Source organism: Pseudophryne corroboree, chromosome 1, assembly GCF_028390025.1.
Source record: "Pseudophryne corroboree isolate aPseCor3 chromosome 1, aPseCor3.hap2, whole genome shotgun sequence".
NCBI lineage: Eukaryota > Metazoa > Chordata > Amphibia > Anura > Myobatrachidae > Pseudophryne > Pseudophryne corroboree.
The window spans coordinates 1,032,964,801-1,032,987,575 of record NC_086444.1 but is presented as its reverse complement, the minus strand read 5'-3'; the positions used below and the strand labels follow the sequence as shown (position 1 = coordinate 1,032,987,575).

General features: G+C 46.1%; 1 protein-coding gene across 7 annotated transcripts in view; it reads left to right on the top strand.

Moving 5' to 3' along the window:
* LOC134923288 (EF-hand calcium-binding domain-containing protein 6-like) overlaps nt 1–22,775 on the top strand; it is a 386,436-nt gene that overhangs the window by 122,502 nt on the left and 241,159 nt on the right. For 6 of the 7 annotated variants that reach the window (XM_063920740.1, XM_063920737.1, XM_063920739.1 and 3 more), the window contains 3 exons: nt 5,400–5,509; nt 15,672–15,772; nt 16,815–16,892. In XM_063920740.1, coding sequence (XP_063776810.1) covers nt 5,400–5,509; nt 15,672–15,772; nt 16,815–16,892 — 289 coding nt within the window. The remainder of the gene's footprint in view (nt 1–5,399; nt 5,510–15,671; nt 15,773–16,814; nt 16,893–22,775) is intronic. The other variant, XM_063920743.1, reaches the window with a different exon arrangement.

Genomic DNA, 22,775 nt, shown 5'->3' with positions numbered 1-22,775 from the left:
CAACGTAAAGAGAAACACATAGACTTTTACAAGGCAACTCCATCTATGGATGGCATTGCCAATCGGGTCCAAGCTGCAGAAAGTGACACATTCCGGAGCTCGATGCATATGGGAAATGTGGTTAAAACTCCAGTTTTCAGATTTTTGCCAGCATTTTGGTTTTAGTACATTTCATCCATACTTGTGCTGTGGGTGCAGTGGTCCCACACCATACATACTTGTCTCACCTATCTTATCCATTAACCTGTTCAAAACAGGTGCAGACAATCATACATTAAGAGGCAAGTCCAGAAGCAGAGCATTCTGTCCCTCCTGGAGAGGGTCATGTTGGGAGGTATGCATACTGTATCAGGGACGTGCAGTCAGGGGAGGCAGTGCCTCCCCTGTCATTCTTGATTACAATAATACACAGAAGATACTTATGACACAGATTCTTTGTCATAAGTGTCTTCTCTATATTATTCTGATAATTTTATGACATTAAATTGGTTTGGCTGGATCCGCTGGTCCAATCACCTATACGAGGCGGCGGAACAAGGCTCCCTCCCCTCTCTTCATCCCCCCGACTGACTCTTGATGTTGAAGTGAGCCTTCCTGATAGTAGCCGCCCGTACCCGGTGCTTTCCGTTACCCTGTAGCTGGCTGTGGCGGGGAGGCTGGAGAGACAAGTGCGGCAGTAAATAATCAGTGGCGGCGGTGGACCCGGAGGTAAGCCCGGAGCTGGGAGTGCATTGCTGGCAGCGCTGGGGAGGCCGAAGAGACAAGTGTGGCAGCAGATAATCAGCGGCGGCGGACCCGGAGGCGGTGGTAAGGCCGGAGCTTGGAGCCAGCAATGCACTCCCAGCTCCGGCCTTACCACCGCCTGCGGGTCCGCCGCCGCTGATTATCTGCTGCCACACTTGTCTCTCCGGCCTCCCTGGCGCTGCCAGCTACAGGGTAACCAGCGGCGTGTGGTGCTCTCCTCCTCCTTCTCCCGAGGAAGCAGCCTCAATATCTCCGGCGCCTGCTGCACTGCACACAGGACACGGGTGAGGGGCTGGGGGGCAAAGTTGCAGTATTGTGGGGGCATTACTAGGGGCATCAAGTGTATCTGGCACTACAAGAGGAATTTTATGTAACTGACACTGCACTACAAGGGGAATTATGCGTAACTGACACTGCACTACAAGGGGAATTATGCGTAACTGACACTACAAGAGGAATTATGCGTAACTGACACTGCACTACAAAGGGAATTATGCGTAACTGGCACTACAAGGGAAATTATGCGTAACTGGCACTACAAGGGGAATTATGCGTAACTGGCACTACAGGGGGCATTATGTGGTACTGGCAATACAGGAAGCACTACATGTAACTGGCACTACAGTAGGTATTAAGTGTAACTGGCACTACAGGAGGCATTAAGTGTAACGTACTACTGGAGGCATTAAGTGTAATTTGCACTATAGGAGACATTAAGTGTAACTGGCACTACAGGAGGCATTATGTGTAATTGGCACTATACTGCGGCATTACATGTAACTTGCACTATATTTGGGGCATTACGTGTATCTGGCACTATACTGGGATATTATGTCTAACTGGCATTATACTGGGGACATTACGTGTATCTAGCACTATACTGGGGCATTACATGTATCTGGCACTGTACTGGGTCATTATGTGTAACTGGCACTATACTGGGGGCATTAAGTTTATCTGGCACTATACTGGGCCATTAGTTGTAAGGAGCACTACTGTGGGCATTATGTGTAAGGATGCCAATTGTGTGTGTAGGGGGGGTGATAATACAGTATATATATTTGTAATTTGATAACAAGATATAGTTGCAAGGCCACGTCCACTTTCCTAGGAGCGAGTGCACATTGGGAAAAGGAAAGGGCACTTCAAAAGATCTCGCTCAGGTTACTAGTAGGCCTGGGGCCAGCTCTGGCTGCTGTCTGGATACTTTGGGGTCTGTCCTGTAATCACAGTATATACACAATATGCAGTACCAGCCCACCCCCCATGTACTCTAATGTATCTGCTCAGTAGCGGATCTTGCCACGGGCAAGCAGTACTTTTGCCCGGGGGGCCGCCTTCCGGAGGGCGCCGGCGCCATCCGGAGGGCGCCGCACCATGGCAAGATCCGCCACTGTGCCCCCCGCTGTGCCCGCCGCTGGTCCCCCGCTTTGAAGGGAACCAGACGCTAAGCGTCTAGTTTCCCTTCATGGAGAGGACTGTGCTGTGCGGTGCGCGATAACGTCATCGCGCACCGCACAGCATAGTGGCACAGACACTAGGGGTCATAATTGACCTCTAGTGTCTATGCTGTGCTATTGGAGAGACGTAATGACGTCTCTCCCATAGATCCGAGGACAGACAGAGCCATCCAAGGACAGGAGAAGAGCGGCGCCGGCGGAGGAGGAGATCTGGAATCAAGAGCGGGGATTGTAAGTATACTTTTATTTTTTTTTCAGCTGCGCTACAGGGGGCACAAATGGGGGCATGACTGACCACGCCCCCATATGAAGCCACGCCCCTATTTTTGCCCGGGCGCCACAAGGGCAAGATCCGGCCCTGTATCTGCTGTTCAGAAAAAGTGAGCTGAGGTTTGTATTCTTTTGCTGCTGGGGATGTACTGGAGAAGCCGGTGCCTCCCCAGCCATTGACCTCACCGCACGTCACTGTACTGTAGGACTTTCATTGCTTCTCTCTGGGAGAAACCAGGAGTGGAGATACAACTTACAATTTCGGGGGTGAGGCCGGGCTCTGCATTAAATTGTAAGCTTGCGAGCAGGGCCTTCCTACCTCTATGTCTGTCTGTTTCTACTCAGGTTTGTTTTATTACTGTTGCAATTGTAAAGCGTAACGGAATATGCTGCACTGTAGAGGAAAAAGTATATAAATAAATAATAGTATGCTGACATACTGTGATAGTTACCTTTGTTCAATAAAGAAAGGAAGCAGTAATGTTCCTGTGAGATAACATCAGATTAGCCAAACCACTACCTTGTAACTGTGTGGGGTTAGGCAGGCTTGCTTAACATGATGCTAATTATAATCCAGAAACAATGAGGACTAACTTTCACATATTCATTAAAGCATACGTCTGCAAACTCGGTCCTCATTACCCCACACAGTGCATGTTTTGTAGGTAACCCAGCAGGCGCACAGGTGTATTAATTACTCACAGATACATTTTAAAAGGTCCACAGGTAGAGCTAATTATTTCACTTGTGATTCTGTGAGGAGACCTGCAAAACATTCACTGTGTGGGGTCCTGAGGACCGAGTTTGCAGACTTATGCATTAAAGGTTGAATGTATTATTGTCCTGAAAGCCACCTAGTGGTAGACTGAAGAACTGAATGCATAGATATTTCTCTTTCCCCAGGAGTAATATATACAGTTGAACAATGGTGTGATACATTGCTGCTAGGATTCTCAATGGACTGATCTGTTTTACACAATCTAGTCACTAATACTAAGCTACTGAGCAGATATTTAAGGTATTAATTGCAGGATTAATTGCTCATTTTGTTTAGCTGGTTTGTTATGTAAGAATAATTGCTTGCTTAGATAACCATTACACTACTCAAGTAGCAATGTAATGGTTATCTTGGGAACTTGCATTCCTTCGCCTAATTGCATTTTTTACATCTCCAGTTACATGCATGCGCACCTTAAAACTGGCATTGAAAATGACTTTTTTGTATGCATCCTGCATGTTAAGGTTTTTCCATGTGTTTTTTTTTTTTTGTAATAAGTTACAGTTATTCCCTCTTCCCAATAACTGTACATTTCATGGAAGGTATCCGGTCTCTAGGTCGACCACACATAGGCCGACAATGTCTAGGTCGACCACTATTGGTCGACAGTAACTAGGTCGACAGGGTTTCTAGATCATCAGGGTCTCTAGGTCGTCATGTTCTAGGTCGACAGGTCAAAAGGTCAACACGAGTTTTTCACAGTTTTTTTTTTTTTACTTTTTCATGCTTATCGATTCACGTGGACTACGATTGGGAATAGTAACCTATGCAGAGCGAAGCGAGGCACCTTGCCCGAAGCATGGTGAGCGAAGCGAGCAATGCGAGGGGACACAGTGCACTAATTGGGGTTCCCAGTCACTGTACGGAGAAAACTACACCAATAAAAAAAAAAAAAAAACATGTCGACCTTTTGACCTGTCGATCTAGAACATGTCGACCTAGAAACCCTGTCAACCTAGAATCCCTGTCGATCTAGTTACTGTCGACCAATACTGGTCAACCTAGACACTGTCGACCTAAGTGTGGTCGACCTTTCATACCACACCCCTCATGGAACTACCATCAGTTGCTGTAATTAACAGGATCTTGCACTTACATATAGAGATGAGCTGCCGGGATGCGAATTACTGCAAAATCAGTCAAGCTACAATGCGCTTTCTAAGGTATATCAGTCTGCAGTTTTGCCGGGGGGGGGGAGTGAGGGTGGTGTGTGTGGAGTACTATTAACCGGCGCTGCTGCCCTTTTTTCCCCCCTCCTCCCCTTCCCCCATTGCAGGCAGCGTGGGCAGGAGCTGAGAATCTCTCCCCAGCTCAAAACATGCTGTTGTGCTCTGGGGTGAGAGGCTGTTGCAGAAGCAGTGTTGTGCAGGAAGGGAGCAGTTGCACTGCACACCTCTGCCCACTGTATCTGCTACTGCTGCCCCCCACCCCCGTGCACACATCCGCTTTTGCAGGCACACATAGATTGTCATTTTTAATATTTCTTTTGGCGGGGGGCTTGGCCTCACATCAGTGTTGGTCATGCCATCTCCCAGTACCAGGGCCCGGAGCAGCCTGTAGAATTGCCTTATTATAGTTTAGAGGTCATTATAATGCTCTGCTTATTGTATATTGGTCAATAGAATGCTGTCTGTATTGTGTATAATTTATACAGATGCTCACTGTATGGTATATTAGTCAATAGAATACCCTTTGTATTAATCACTAAAATGCTGATAGCGTTTATATAATAATTATGTAAGTCTGTCATTAGATATGGCAATGGTTCCCACCTCTGCAACAGACAAGGATGCTGCCAGAGGGTAAGTATAACAGGCCAGCAATGGAGAATGAGGCAGAGGCTGGAGCGGGGACGAGTTGGGACAGTGGGCAGAGTGGGGATGGAGGTGGAGCATAGGATGGAGATAGGACAGATGATTGGGGGTGGATGCGCATTTGGAACTGAAGGTTGATTGGGCATGGAACTGTGTATTGTCACCAGTGGGCTATTTGTGCTAGGAAATGGCCTGTAATTCATGTGTATAATGCTATATAATATGCTGGACAACTGATCCCACAGTGCACAATATTTACTTATTTCAGTTATTTGCCATTTCCGCCACCAGTGGTTGAAATTTGATGAAGGTCTTGTTCATATCCACAAACAGGTCAGAGGTCAGATATTGGGAGTCGTGCCCAGAGCAGAGAGAGCTCTGCCAGCAGCAGGTCCAGTCGTGTGTCACGTCCTGGAACCCAACTGCGGATTGAAATAGACGAGGTAATTATAGAGTAGAACCATAACATTTAAATATGTAAATACTTACATTGGTATTACTGGTTGTGTTTTCTTATTATGCTTTGGGATAAATAATCCACACCTCTTATTTCATACATCATTTCATGTATTACTGCTCCGGGATCCGGTCAGGATTCCAACGGTCAGGACCCTTGCAATCGAAATACTGACGCCGGAATCCCGGCACTGCTCGGAATGCCAGTGTCAGCATCCTGAATGTGATCACAATCTCCAAATACTGCAATGTGAAATATCTAAAACACATTATATAAAATGAGTACATGTTATATTACTAAATGGTGCAGTGTGCATTAATGTGCAATAGCTTTCCAAGTATACCCCCATTGTCACATTGCCAGCTTCTTTGGGGCAGAGGCCCAATTGCCATCTTTTTAACTAAGCTTTGTCTTTTTACCATAGCATTTTCCACCTGATATTTTTTCATTTACAATGTGATACTGCATCGCCTCTGTATCTTACCTGTACCCTGTGTCCCTGCTCTGCTGCCCACTCCTAGTTACACCTGTGCTCTAAATCCCCATTGTCAAAATGTTAAATATCAATATTCTTCTTATAGGTGCCACAATGATTTATGTTACATAACACCAGTGGCGTGCGGTGAGGTCAGTGGCTGGTGAGGCACTACAGCCATAATGTCCGCCGAATCTGCCGATGACCCCTACCACCGCCGAGCCAATGCCCGCTACTGCCCCTGAGTCGATCCCCGCTGCCACCGCCACTGGCTTACAAACTGGGCCACCATAAACTGACCCATCCCTCCGCCACTAATTTGCATCTCAGTCCGATGCCGCCAATGCCCGCTGCCTGCCTGCTCATCATACTTGTGATATATTGTACATTTTTATAGAAAAAAAATGAGTGTTTGGTACTGGGAAGGGAGTGGGAGGAGGACATGAATGCAATTCTGTTGTCCAGGGCTTCCATTAACTTAATGGAGAAGGGTCTGAATGGGTTAAAAAATGTAAAAAAAAAATGCGTGAGGTCCCCCCTCCTAAGTATAACCAGCCTCGGGCTCTTTGAGCCGGTCCTGGTTGTTTAAATACTGGGGAAAAATTGGACAGGGGTTCCCCGTATTTAGACAACCAGCACCGGGCTCTTAGTCCGGTCCTGGTTCCAAAAATACGGGGGACAAAAGATGTAGGGGTCCCCCGTATTTTTAAAACCAGCACCAGGCTCCACTAGCCAGGGACATAATGCCACAGCCGGGGGACACATTTACGTAGGTCCCTGCGGCCATGGCATTACCCCCCCAACTAGTCACCACTGGCCGGGGTTCCCTGGAGGAGTGGGGACCCCTTAAATCAAGGGGTCCCCCCCCCTCCAGGCACCCAAGGGCCAGGGCTGATAATCATGAGTGTTAAAAAAAGAATATTGTTTTTTGTTGTGGAACTACAAGGCCCAGAAAGCCTCCCCCGCTTGCTGGTACTTGGAGAACCTCAAGTCCCAGATAGAATGTGTTCCTGGGAATGCAAAGTTATAAAAGGGTTGTCCTGCAGCAGCCTGCAGAACAGTGAGGTGAGGAGAGTGAGCAGGCAGTGAGGAGACTGAGAGAACAGTGAGCTGAGGAGATCGGGGCAGAGGCGGGAAGACGGAGAGAGAGAGGACCGCGGTGTGAGGGGAACGAAGAGAGCGCGCCCACCCGCTGGAATCGCTGCAGCCTGCCACGGCCGGAGAGAAGGCACAACACCGCCGCGTGGACAAAAGAGGGAGGTGGCTCAGGTCACGGAGGCTTCCTGACACCTGCCCAACATCAAAGACGCCGCGGCACAAGGGCTCGAGATCCGGAAGGGGGGAGATCGCGTGGGAATAGGATTCCCCTAATAACAGTCATACGGGAGAGGCTGCAGCGATTGGGAGCATGGCTGCAGACAGCAGGAGCAACGAATATACCGCAGGTACTCTCACTTATCCCCAATATCCCAGCTATCCGGGTTACAGGAACCCCAAGTACAGAAGTACTGTACCTGGGTCTTCATAGATGTTTCCATGTAAAGTAGAGGGTTATCATTAACTGCCGCCTGTCAGAAAGGGGGACGCCCCTAACCCTAAACAGCTCCGTCAAAGACTCTCCCTATGTAATAGCGCCTCCTAGCGGGTCCATGTTATGACCTTCACACTTATACTGCACCCGGTTGTTACAACACAGTTCAACAAAAGGTAACAGGACTGTGCAAACCCCTGTTCTTACTGTGCAAGCAGAACTGGTCTGTTTACTAGTTTATATCACTGGATGATAACTGACTTACCTTTCTGTGGATACAAATGCGGTTGGTACCGTGAGACATTACTGCTGTTCTGTATTATGGAGAAAGTGGTTTTGCATGCCTGTTTACAACTGTTTACCTTGCGTCCACTGATGCCTCCTTAGAAGTCCTCTGTTTCAGTATAAGCAGTCTATTAGAGAGACATTGGCTGCAAACGCCCCCCTCGTGGACAGTCTAGGGAGGGCTCCCGCGTTACTGCCAGGACATACTTTACCCTAATAGGACATTATTCTCCAAAGGATTGGTAGTACGGGTGAAGTATTTGATTGTTTGATTTGGTCAAAGTTATACCTTCGAGGTGTTAAAACTGTGAATGCTGTTATAAGACAGGGAAAGACTCAGGATATTGTAATAATGTTCAACCTATGCAACTGTGTTTAATGAAAATTGAGTTATAGCGGTGACTGATATCGTCAGTGCAATAAATGGTTGTCACCGTCTCCATGTGTCGTGGTCCTTGAGCACATTGGGTTTGGGTTGCCCTTCCGGGGTTCTCCTGGTCCTTCTGCCCCAGCCTTACAGGTGAGGAGAAGAATAGACGCTGGCCAAGACATCGTTGAAGAGTGGATACGGCCGATTACGAGACCGACAGAGTTTCAGGTACGAACCCTTTTATAGAGATATTACACACATATTATATGATTGTCAGCCATCAGTACTGGTTTTGCCAGTTACATTTATCATAAATAATTTGAATTGGTCCTGGACCACCAATCAAAGGCACCTCTACAAGTGTCCTGAGGCCGCCTACGGCACACATTTGAGAACCACTGACCTAGACTGTAAGCTCTTGTGAGCAGGGCCCACCACCCTTTTAGTTCTCATGCTACACTATCCTTGTCTCCAGAGTTTAAAGTGGTCCTGGAGAGGGGAACTCATCTCCCCCACGACCCCTCCCGATTAGCGCGTGCTGCAGAAAGGTGTGTGACCTCACAAGGAAGGGGCGTGGCCACACAAAAGTTTATAACTGTGTAACGTGTTGGTCTCCAGCAGGGGTGTAAGTTATTACCAGACGCCCGGAGGCGAAAAAGTTTATATTGTCCCCCCTCAAGCCCAGTCCAGATATACACTCACAGCCACATATACACGCATACACGCACTCACATATATACAAATACGCACCCAACCAGATATATGCCCAGCATACACACACACACACACACACACACACACACACACATTATACCACTTATATACACACACATAGCCACATATATACACACACATAGCCACATATCTACATAGTCACAGCCACATATCAACATACTCACAGCCACATACACATCTATACAAAAACATACACAGCTACATTGACACACACACTGTCCCCACCCTGACACTTTCCTCCATCAGGTACCTCTTCTCACCTGGTTCGGTGTCAGCATGCAGGAGCCTCGGTGTCAGCATGCAGGAGCTGGATAGCGGCGCAGCAGGGCAGGAGCCGAAGCCGGGCAGCTGTGCTGTGGTGTGGGAGCTGGGCAGCTGCACTGTGAGGCGGGAGCCGGCCAGCCCTGATGTCATCAGGCTGAAGCCGGAAACTGGCCAGCTCTGCTATCAGGGGGGCAGGAGCTGACGAGACGCGGTATCATTATATGGGAGCCGGGCAGCCGCACTTCTCAGGGCATAGGCAAACGCAGGGGGGGGGGGGGGGGTTTCTGGTTGCCTGGAAACCCCCCTTCTCTTGGCAAGATTCTCAAATTATGACAGTAATAGCAATAGTATACAGTATAATACGATTACTAGAGCTGCTGCCACATCATGCAGGTTATGGAACAGAGCAGAGCTGCTGCACATGCCCAGTGGTAGCATCTTCTTCTACCAAGTTTGCTCTATGTGAGGATCTGAGTCCTCAGTCAGTGCTCTGTACTAGAGAGTAGCTACCAGGAAGAAGAGACAGGAGCTTACCATGAGGTGGGAGAATGTGTGCTTAGAAAGTGCAGTACTGGTTCTACTATAGTCGTGTACTTATTTATAGTTTGTTTAACCTTTTATAGTTTGTTTAACCTAAAGTTATAAATATTAATAATGTATTCCATACAGTATCCAATGTATAAAAAGACAAATGTGTACATTAATGTCCAGAGTTGTTACTAGGTTCTACCGCTCCACCTGTCTCCCGCACTTACTCCAATGTTCTGCAGATTCGGAGATTGTGGACTACATTTGGAAACCCCTCTCTAGAAATCCTGCGTTTGCCACTGCAGGGGGCGGGAGCCGGGGTGTCATGCGGGAGACGAGAGTGACAATCTGGCACCGATTGTGTGCCATTCACGGCTCCCGGACTGCCTGCTAATGAGAAGCTGTCACTTGGCAGCTTCTCATTGGCTGGCGGTCCGTAAACCGTAATTGGCTGACGCCAGATTTTTAAAAAGCTGCCCCTTCTTTTAATTGGTGCTGCAGCCGGACCGCAAGCCAGGATTGGCTGGCGGATGCTGCCACCTTTACAGTGCAGCAGGGACCTGATGCTGTGGGTGGGCGGATAGAGGTGACGGAACGCAGTTCCGCCCCATTCCGGCCCACTTTAACCACTGCTTGTCTCCAAACGAGTGCATTCCAACTTGCAGTAAGTGACTCGGGGCCTAATTCATGTTTGTATGCAAGTGCAATTGCACTTCTCTAGCAAGTGAAGCTGCTGCCCAGGAATAAAAAGAGACGCCCCCTGGAGCCATCACAAACTAATTTGCAGCTGCATACACATTCGCAGCCTATATGCAAAACCAGGAAAATCGGGGCTAGGGGTAGGCCTATGGCTACGCAGACTGGACACAATAGTAGCGGCACAGGTGCCATGTTTTTGCATGTACGAGCTTGCAACTGACGAGATATATACGTTCCTGACACACCTTCAATTTTCTAACCACTCCCCGTTAACACTTACAGGCAATCACTTTTCCATGAAATCCCCATTGCGGGCTGGATCGCAGCGGCACCTTGGTGCATGCGCAGTCTGCCAATATTCACTCTGTGGCATGATAATCGGCCTTTGAGTAGAAACATGACATGGGCCGACTGATCCTTTCTGTCCTCCTACCAGAGTGCTGGGCCACTGAGTGCTGCTGTTCATACTGTCATGTACTAAGTGGTATATCTCATACTTGCCTACTTTTGAAAAAGCATTTCAGGGAGATTGTGAAAGTGACACCTATCAGCGTAGATGTGTACTGCTACATCTGAGAGACGTGTCATGCAAATGCCTTGCATCCAAATGAAAATGAGCCCCAAAGTTAGTAAGCATGTAGCCATAGGGATCATTGTGACTTATAGCCAGTGTCGGACTGGGACATGAAGGGCCCACCGGGGGAATGCAGTGATAGGGGCCCATACTTAGGGGTGTGGCAGCCTACAAAGGGGGTGTGGCCCACCTCCACAGAGGCTTGAAATACACAATAGACTTGTGCAGAGTAATGCAACATATCTACCATGTATAATACAAGTGCAGAGTCTGGAACCTGATCCCTAGAGGAAGGAGTGGGGCCCCAGGCAGTGGGGCCCACCGGTGGTTTCCCCTGTACCCCTGTGGGCCTGTCCGACCTTGCTTATAGCCAATGCAGGGAAATGCCACTGATGAGCCCATTTGAAGTTATGTATCTCTGATTTCTCTTTTTCTCCAAGAATGTAACAGCTGCATAATGAGGATAAGGTGCAATCAGGGAGATTATTGGTCTATTCAGGGAGTGAGGGAGATTGCTACTATTTCTGGGAGTCACCTGCAGAATGAGGGAGGGTAGGCAACTATGGTATATCTCAGTGTTTGATTATATTCCCCTATACTGCCTGTTTAGTCCTTTTTTATTAGACTGTGTATTGAAACCATTGTAATTTTCCTCATATGACACTACAGACACTTTGTGCAACATAAGTAACAGATAATTCTTTTGGGTAACTTTAACATTAATGGGGAGATGTATCAAACCTTCTAAAGTGGATAAATGGAGAAGCTGAACATGGACTTTTTTCACCTTCAGTTTCAGTTTTGCAACTGCATATGATCGCATGCTGCGGGCTGCCCAGCACTGCGATCCAAATCAGATCATGATCGCAGCAACTAGGGTCGGCCCCTGCCTGTGCAGCCTGACTAAGAAGGCAGGCGAACCGCCACCATGTTTTATTTTGCAGCGGCCGCATGTGATGTCACGCAGCTAGCCCGAAAACGGCCAGGACACATCCACATTTTTGTCGCCTAGCACCCGCAAAGCAGCATTGGCCCCCACGAAGCCTCTGCCTGTCAATCAGGCAGAGGCATTTGCATAACTGCGATCACATCTCTCGGGCCCTGCACGTGCGCACTGGTGCGGTAATTGCTCAAATGCAATCGCGTCGCAGTGGCGGTCACTGCTGAATAACACCCCATACAGGGGCAAATGCAGGATTTAAAAGGGGGGGTTTCTGTGTGTGTGTGTGTTGTTATGTTGTTGCTGCATATAGCAGCATTTAATAGCAGCACTGCGATGCGTATGCATCACAGTATGCCGCGCTCAGTCGCAGTTAATGGATAGCGGGAACATTTGTCCGACATTATGATTGACGCAATGTGTGTGTGTGTGTGTGTGTGTGTATATATATATATATATATATATATACTGTATATACATATCTGTATACACTGTGTGTGTGTGTGTGTGTGTGTGTGTGTGTGTGTGTGTGTGTGTGTGTGTGTGTGTATATTGATATGTTGACGTTTACAACGTTACTGCAGTGGATGTCGATTGTATGCTAGGAGTGCAGCAACATTTGAGTGACCTATACTAGGAGCCCTATCTATCAGGGGGTACCTCCTGAGGTTAAGCTTTACCCTATCAGCGTAGAACAAGGGCTTACTCTGTATGTATATATATATATATATATATATATATATATACCCGTATATATATATATATATATTAATTGTGGCAGCACTCCATAATAACAACGGTTACTTGCCTGGTGCCCTCCTAGGTACCTCAATAGCTTAAGGTCCAAAATAGCAAGCAGATGGGCGGCACTCAGAAATAATGTCAGGCGACAAGCAGGGTAAGGCAACGTTTCGAAGTGTTTACTTCTTCATCAGGACAATATAAACAGTGAAACACAAACCTTATAAATGCTCCCCACAGCGTGTCAGAACAGCTCCGGCGCGGGACGCGAGTGCCGACGCCCACAGATGACGTCATCACCGCTCGTCGCGTAACCGGGGCAACCATAAACAAAAACCACAGTTTCAGACAAGATCAGCGGAATGCCGCATTATTTCTGAGTGCCGCCCATCTGCTTGCTATATATATATATATATATATATTTACCAGCATCAGCCATAATCCATTGATGATTTGGAATCATTGATGGCCATCCCTCAGCAGGTCTCTATCAGCGTCCGGCCAGCACTGATGGGGAAGGAAGGGGGAGGATGATTTCTGGGTAGTACTGCCATTGCAACTAATCAGCTGTATTAGCTAGCATAATGATTAAAAGACAAAATTTATATTGTTATCTTTTCTCCATATCACTATTGTAAATAAGATAAAAATTCCAGATGGCAAAATACTAAATAGAATGTCTAACAGGCACATGTGATTTCCAAACAATTTGAATTAAAAAATTGATCATACATATATAATTTGATACATTTGTGTCTTTAATCTATACTAAAGCATATCTCCCAACTTTGGTGCTAGGGGATTCGAGACATTGGCCCTCATTTCGAGTTGATCTCTCGCTAGCTACATTTTGCACCCTTGCAAACCTATAGTCGCCGCCCACGGGGGAGTGTATTTTCACTTTGCAAGTGTGCGATCGCATGTGCAGCCGAGCGGGACGAAAAAGTGTTTTGCAGTTTCTGAGTAGGTCTTCACTTACTCAGCCCTTGTGATTACTTCAGCCTGTCCGGTCCCGGAATTGACGTCAGTCACTCGCCCTGCAAACGCCTGGACACGCCTGCCACTCCCAGAAAACGGTCCGTTGACACCCATAAACGCCCTCTTTCTGTCAATCTCCTTGCGAACGGCTGTGCCAATGGAATCATCGCTAGAAGCATTGCACGGCAACAGTGCTGTTTGTACCCATACAACGCGCCTGCGCATTGCGGTGCATACACATGCGCAGTAGTAACCTGATCGTTGCACTGCGAAAATCTGCAGCGTGCGATCAACTCGGAATGAGGCCCTTTGTGCGCACCAGAAAAGGGGTGATAGAGCGTCACTGCACCCCTGTTCTCGTCACTCTCTGAGATGCTGGTCTGCCCCCAGACTATCCCTGCACTGTGTAAAGATGCTGCACCACGTATATTCACCCGTTGCCCTGTAGCAGCAGTGACAGTGCCCCCCCCCCCAAAAAAAGGAAAGAAAATAAACACAACTTTCCCCCCACGGGTGGGACAGCAGAACAGTCCCAGATAAAAACGGATTGTCCCGCTGAATACGGAATAGTTAGAGGGCATGAATAAGGATATTTATTGTGCAATTTTAAAATACCTAGTTGCTCAGACTTGCCTACTCTCCTGGAACGGCTGGGAGGCTCCTGAAAATCGGGCTGCGCTCCCGGCCCATCAGAAAGGTGGGCAAGTCTCCCAGAGCGCTCCCCATCTCCCCATAGCCTCCTGCAGCTGGGCCAAACCTTATGCACCCCCCCGCCCCCTTAGCCATCCTTGAAAGTGGGTGGTCTGGGAGACCGATGGCAAAATTTGCACTGAATGGTGTATTGTAGCCCGCCTCTGCTATACAATGCCGGTAATCTGGGTATTGAATAGTGGGGGAGGTCACAATGACGCAATCACGCATTTTCACTCCATACTGCCCACCTATAATGAAGCCACGCCCCCTGTTGTACTGACCTGGCTACCCACTCTTGCATGGGGCAGCCGGAAAGTGTATTGTTCAAGGCATAAGCACTCAATGCGACAAGTTATGCTGAATCCCAACTAAGCATCTATCAAAGACATCAGTTATAACTTTTTCTAACAGATATATACATACAATTGAATTTGAATGAAGCAGTATATTACTTTTACATTTGTCACTTTTCAGTTCTGATATAATCCTTTCAGCTCTGATATAATCCTGGGGATCCTGAAAAAAATAATTGAATAAAATATGGAGATACAGTATTTAAATTATTCAGTTGCTTCTGTCGGCTCAGGATTATGGTAGACTCTGATAGGTAGGCACTCATAACACAGCCTCCCACAGGTTTCCAAGTCCTAAGGGCCCTACACATTGGGCGAGGTGCCTGACGGCCGATACTGCCGACGGACAACTCAGCGGCAGGGGGGTGAGGATAACGGGGGGAGTGAAGTTTCTTCACTCCCTGACGTCACCCGGCTCCATAGCCCTGCATGCTAATATGGACGAGATTGTCAATATTGGTTTGCATGTATAAACGAGCCGGTACCAACGATGAACGAGCGCGGGTCCATGCATCGCTCATCATTGGTGCATACACACTGAGCGATATGAACGATATCTTGTTCATATCGATCAGTGTAATCGGTAAGTGTGTAGGGCCCATTAGCTACTGTAGTAATAACAACAGCTAGGACTGGGAAACCTGCAGGAGACTGTTATCAGCTGAACATACATTGGCTTTATTTGTTTATATTGCCTTTATGTTAAACTGGCAAAAGCAGTACATACTGTATCCCTGCATTTTGGAGAAAAAGAGGCTATTTATCGCCACAACAACTGGGACACAGATGTAAATTTATGAAACTTATATAACGAGTAGGAGGAATGTTATGGCTAATTAGCTGTTCATAATGTACAGTACTTCATGTTTACTGTATTTCTGACATTGTATTAGGCCTGAGAAGTTTGAGTAAAACTTCAAAAGTTTTTACTTTGGTCAGTATAACACCTGTATTTCTAAAATGACGTTATTGTATATTGCAGCTGGAGCATGTGTTACGGGAAAAGTTAAGATCCGGGGGATATTTCAGCCTCAGACAACTCTTTAAAAACAATGATCCAGACAGCAAAGGTCAAGTGAACAGGTTGGTGAATCAAACCCACTTCTCCAAATCTCTATTACACACAAAGGGCCAGATTGAATCATACAATACACGCATCATGCATTTTTGAGCCGACTTTGCGCATGCATCTGAATTGCAAAACACAGTGTGTGTGTGCATACAGCATTAGGGATGGCCATCGACCATCGATGATTTGAAATCATCGATGGTCTATGACCGATGTTAACTACTTTTACGATTGATAGGGGAGAACCAGATGGTTTCCCGCCATCGATGTTAAAGCGTTATCAATTTTTTTTCTCAGGGTGTCAGGGACATGGAGCATAGCTCCGCCTCCCGACACTCACGAAGCCATGCCCCAGGTCCTGATTGGCCTGCGACTAACTCAATATCAAAGTAAGGGTGACCATCGATTATCAAAACCATTGATGGTTCCCTTACAGATGGTTTCCCACCATTGATGTTGTCAATTGATGGTACAATCGATGGTAACCATCGATGATAGCCCACCGATGGCCATCCCTATGCAGCATAATACCATTGTGAGTAGGTGTTTCTGGGCGACAGCAGGGTAATGTGTATCAGGAAGCATGGAATGACTATTTCTGATGGGAATGTCATGGGTTTGTTTGTACTGTACATCTCTGTGGATAAAGGTAAGGAACGCCAGTCTAAGACGGCTATCTTGCACCTGGGGCATGTGCCAATACTAACACATTTGTCACATTAGCATGTTGCATTAGCATATATAAGTGAGTACTTTGCCACCAACGCAGGGAAGAGAAAAGCGGCTGCAGAATTAGCCCAAATATTAGCTTGCATATAAGCCTATGTGATTATTATCTGCCACAAGGGGACACAATGCCGTACAATGTACAGTACAAATAGAAGAGGATTTATAGGGCTTGATTCTGAGCTGCACGATATCATACCTCCCGAATCTATCTGTCCCGAATCCAGTGGGCTGATAACATATGAAAGTGATCAATAGTGAGACATTAGAGAAGCTGTGAATGTGTCATTTTGCCAATTACTTGCTACAGCTGACATCTGTGTCTTATAGGGATGTGCTACTCATAATGTTAACAAAACTCCTTGGAAGACCTATAAGCTCTAGGCAGTTCCAGCAACTCCTTTTAAGGTATGTGATCCGGAAATCTTTGTTTTACTACTATTATGCATGATGTATTATGTCTATGTTTATGTCACCCTTGCGTTTGTTTACTTATTATTTGTTACCTTGCAAATTATAGCATGTGAATTTGTATTAAACATATGTCATTTAACAATATTTAAAGCAACAAATCCATAGTATGCTAATACTGTATCTAGAAAACACAGTTGACCATTTTGATTGTGAGTCGCACGTAATGCGGTCGCAGTTCCAGATGCTTTTTACAACCAGAAATCACTTGCTAACATCCACCGGTATTCTGAGTCAGGCCCATCTGTGCGACCACACCATCCCCGGCTCCAGTGGTGGGATTCAAATAAATTAACAACAGGTTCTATGTCCTAATGACCATTTTAAGTATACCGAAAGGTAGTTTAATAATTCATGCATTTAATACTCAAATAAGAACAATAAAAGAGGTACACAAAACTAGATTATGTTATAAGAGTTTTAAAATATTAAATAATACCTGACAAACTGTTATTGAAGATATTTCCATATTGCTGTTTGATTGGCGTCCGAACTTTTATCTGAGCATCATCGGCTGTGTGATTTATCCTTAACCATCTTTTCACTGTAGGAGTAGGATTCCATACCTTTAGCGGTAGGCCGATGAGACGGGTTCACTACGATCTGCCGGCGCTGGCGGGCTCCCGGCGACCAGCATACCGGTGTCGGGAGCCCGACTGCCGGCTTACCGACAGTGTGGCGAGTGCAAATTAGCCTCTTGCGGGCTAGCTGCGCTCGCCATGCTACGGGCACGGTGGCGCACTACGCTATTTTATTCTCCCTCCAGGGAGGTCGTGGACCCCGTCGAGGGAGAATAAGTGTCGGTATTCCGGCTGTCGGGATCCCGGCGCCGGTATACTGTGCGCCGGGATCCCGTCAGTCGGCATACTGAAGACCACCCCGATTAGACTAATAGTCATTATGTTTGATATATTAGAAACAGTTAGGCGACTTCTCTTCTCTGAACATATAATGTTCGTCTTTGAAAAACCCCTTTCCACTTCTGCTGAACTTACAGCAATTGTTCTGACAATATTTTTAGCTCTTTGAACACTGAGGAATTGAATAGTTTTGGGAATTTTTTAAAACGTTTTCCACGAAATCTCGATACTCATTAATATCAATTTGGTAATTGAAAATGTCATTAAATACAGTCAATTGCTCTTTAGCTGCTTTCCATGGAACTATTACTTCTTCAATATTCCAGTAATCTGGCTCCAAAAAAGTGAGAAATTTTGATTTATTACTATCTTGAAATTGGCTTCAAGTTGCTTTTAGAAGTCCACAATCCATTAGTCTTTTTTTCAAATTCGCTACGATCTCTTCTAAAAGACTTTCCCGAGGAAGCCCGACAAATCGATAATTTTCTACAAATTCTATATTTTTGTAGGTTTCTGTAGTAAATTCATTCATTAACTTTTTTTCGTATGGACCCTTTTCTTTTTCAAGTATTTGAAATGCTTTAATAGATCGGATCACAAGTTTTTCAGCCTTTATTATGTCTGTATTTCTTGCTTTCAGTGCGTTTGAAAGCAGACTAATTTCATTTAAAATATCAGTCATCAATGCCAAATCATTTATAAAATATATATTTTCAAGATGGGTAGCCATACCCAAGTTCTTTGGATTTGAAGAAAAATAGTGATGTACAGTAGCGCATGATAAGTGCGCCACACAGCTAGGGTTGACCTTAAACTACAGGCAGCCCATCTTGGTCCCAAAACTCTACCAATCTATATAATTTAAATTCCAAGTTGTTCGGATATTTTGGTAAGTTCAATTTGGTTCTTATTGGATTGATCAAAAATAGTATATATCTTATCAATTAATATTTTGAAATTATTGACTTGCTTTATTTCTTTTATTGAGTCATCTAAAACAAGTTGGAGGCGATGGTTTAAACAGTGCCATATTATTATGTTTGGAAACTCTTTTGCTATCCTAGTGCTCACTCCAGATTTTCTCCCAAGCATAACGCTTGCACCATCAGAGCAAAATCCTCTTAAATGTTTTTCTAGGCAGTTCTATAGTAAGCCCAACATTAATTAAACTTTCCATAACTGAAGAACATATTATCTCTGCATCTTGTTTTTCCAATTCAACGAGCTCAACGAAAATCGTTGGTGATAAAACTGAATCCTCAACTTTTAAGAAAAGTATAATAACTGGTTTGCAAGATATAATTGAAGCTTCATTAATAATCAAACATATTTTCTGATTATTTCCAGTAATTTCAGTAAATATTTATTTTTTAATTTCCTTTGCAATAAAATCAACTATTTTCACAGCAGTTTTACGTGAATGTATTTATTCCTATTCCCATATTTAATCCATTTTTCATTTGCAGTTCAATCTCATCTTCTATGGGGTATATTCAATAAGAGTCTGGTCCATTCAGACATGCAGTTGTCGGAATGGACCTGACAACCCCTATTCAAAGAGCGGCCACATCAGACTGTCGGATTTGGCCGTTCCCTGTGTCCTGTCGTGCCACTTCTGTCAGCGGCTGCTAGGTGCGCTGACAGCAGTGGTGGGGGGAGCAGAAACTGCCGACAAGACGGCAGTTTCCGACTCTTATTGAATATACCCCTGTGTCTGAAAATGGTTTACATCTTTTTCACAGGCTGTAAACTGTATTAAATACTCTACAAGTACCGTATATACTCGATTATAAGCCGACTTTTTCAGCACGTTTTTTTGTGCTGAAAAAGCCACCTCGGCTTATAATCGAGTCAGCGTTAGGAGGGACACGGAGAGCGCAGCGCGCGGCTCTCCTGTGTCCCTCCTGCATCTCTGGTGGCGTGTGTGTGTTAAAGGAAGTGCACGAACCGGCACTTCCTTTAACACATGCCGCTGCCGCCGGAGACGCAGGAGGGACACAGGAGAGCCGCGCACTGCGCTCTCCGTGTCCCTCCTACAGAAGACAGCGCGGGAGAGACGGAGGGTAAGTATCTAGCACTGTGGGGCATATCTGGCACTGTGGGGCATATCAGGCACATCTGGCACTGTGGGGCATATCTGGCACATCTGGCACTGTGGGGCATATCTGGCACTGTGGGGCATATCTAGCACTGTGGGGCATATCTGGCACATCTGGCACTGTGGGGCATATCTGGCACTGTGGGGCATATCTGGCATATCTGGCACTGTGGGGCATATCTGGCACTGTGGGGCATATCTAGCACTGTGGGGCATATCTAGCACTGTGGGGCATATCTAGCACTGTGGGGCATATCTGGCACATCTGGCACTGTGGGGCATATCTGGCACTGTGGGGCATATCTGGCACATCTGGCACTGTGGGGCATATCAGGCACATCTGGCACTGTGGGGCATATCTGGCACATCTGGCACTGTGGGGCATATCTGGCACATCTGGCACTGTGGGGCACATCTGGCACTGTGGGGCATATCGGGCACATCTGGCACTGTAAGGCATATCTGGCACATCTTGCACTGTGGGGCATATCTGGCACTGTGGGGGCATATCTGGCAGCATGAGGGCATATCTGGCACTGAGGGCTGTGTACGGCTAGAGCTGCATTTCCCACCCTAGGCTTATACTCGAGTCAATAAGTTTTCCCAGGTTTTTGTGGTAAAATTAGGTGCCTCGGCTTATATTCGGGTCGACTTATACTCGAGTATATACGGTAGTACTTAAATATTTTTCATTCATTGTATCTATTACTTTTGTTATAGAATCTTGCTCATATTTTTTGAAGTTGTCTTTACAAATGTTATGAGCCTTTGATGAAAAATGTTCTTTAATTTTTTTTACTTAGAGAAGCTTGTTGAAACTTTTCATCCTTTCAAGTGCTACTGTAAAAAAAATTAAAAAATGTTTATTTTAAAATATTATAATAATAAAATTTATTTACGGACATGTAATAAAGAATGCAAAGTTTTATAACATATCAATACAATTAACAGAGGAAATTATAGAATATTAAATACATTTATTGCATGATTCCTATCCTGTGCCATTACACAGCGTGGCCACTAGGGGGTCGCTCTCTGAAAATGAACAGAAACAGAACATTTAAATTTGGCCTAAACCGTTTAGGACACGCTGTGTATAGCACAGGACAGGAATCGTGCAATAAATGAATCTAATATTCTATAATTTCCTCTGTTAATTGTATTGATATGTTATAAAACTTAGCATTTTTTATTACATGTCCGTAAATACATTTTATTTATTGTATATACAATATTGTATAAAGTGCAGCAGCAAGACGCTCATGTTGCAGACTTAAGGGTCTAGTTTGGAATTGTAATGTGGCCACACTGGGGTTTTTTAGGCTAAACCTCCAGTGTGGCCACATTACAATTCCAAACTACACCCTTAAGTCTGCAACATGAGGGTCCTGCAGCCGTTGCTGCACTTTATACAGTATTGTTTCTTACCCCCAGGCCCAGAATATTACATGGCCCATGCAGCTGAGATGCTGTTTAGTAAGTGTGTTTTTACTCACAGTTTAACATAACAGTTGAGCTACTGTATTATAGCAGAACGTAGGTATGACTAGGTCTAGGTGGTCACAGTCAGTCAGTCAGTCAGTCAGTCAGTCAGTCACACTGACACTGATGTGAAGTGAAGAAAAGTGATATTCTTTTCTTATCTACTCCTTGGCTGGTCGCTGGCCTAGGAACTATGAAGAGCAGCATTGCTCCTCTGGCGCAGCACAGAACTGGCCAGGGGCGGGTGCGGGACACAGTTACTCACACAGTGCAGTGCCAGTGCCGGTGGTGGCGCGGCCCGCAACCACTAGTATTACCATCTTGCAGGTCCGCGATAAGCAGCAGCACAGCACACCGCCAATATAGCCCAGGAGTGAATGACCGGGGCGGGTAGCAGGCGGCAATGACCGGAGAAGGGGGCAGGTGGCGTTGTAAGCATGTCACTCAAGGGTTTGGGGGGTAGACTGGGGGTAGCGACCGGGTCTCTTTTACAAAACATTGGCATGTTGCCATCATTAGTAAGTGTGCCGGGCCAAGGGTCTGTGTTGTTGGACGCAGACATCCTTTACCTGGCTTACCAGATCTGATGGCCAGTCTAAGTAAGCTTCAACTTACACAGACTGACTAAGGGCTGCTACCATCGTGAGTCACGACCGATGATCACGGTGATGATCCGATGTTGCGTCCTTGGATGCAGCACTCGTATCTTGTATATGTATTTACAGACACCTCCTTTAGCATTTGCATTTACATAGTTGTACGGTATTGCACAACCGCTTCCCTGCAGTTGTGCACAGTCGTCACAAGAGGGGTGCACCCGGCTATTACCCTTCCAAGGGCTGACACCAAAATGCCGGCTCCTCTACTGTGACAGGAGTCTGGTGCTGCAGTGTGAAATGATCCTGAAGTAACCGGTTCCTGTCACTGAGAAGGTGCTGGCATTGCAGGCACTAGTCTCCGGGGGCAGCCCAACATCTCCGGGGATGCTTAGCACGCCAAGCATCAAACTGATGTAACTAGAGGAGGGGTTCCAGTGTGACCACACCTCTATAGTCCCTATAATAGCAAAACTGCTACTGATATAATCGCATAGCACAGCAGAGGTCAGGGATGCCCAGCATGTGTAGCACCTCCCCGTGATGTGATCGCAATTCAATTGCAGTCGCACCCAGGAATCGATATAGAAGTAGACCCCTGCATACACAGCCAAGCTGCATGTGCAGGCGGTCCAGTACCATGTTTCCTGTCACAGGAAATGCATGCAACGTCATCCAGCCGCTTCAAAAAAAGCCATGACACGCCTGTGTTTCCTGCAGCATTCCCCACCAATGCCGTGTCACTGCCACCGAACAAGCACCACCTGTCAATCACTATGCAATT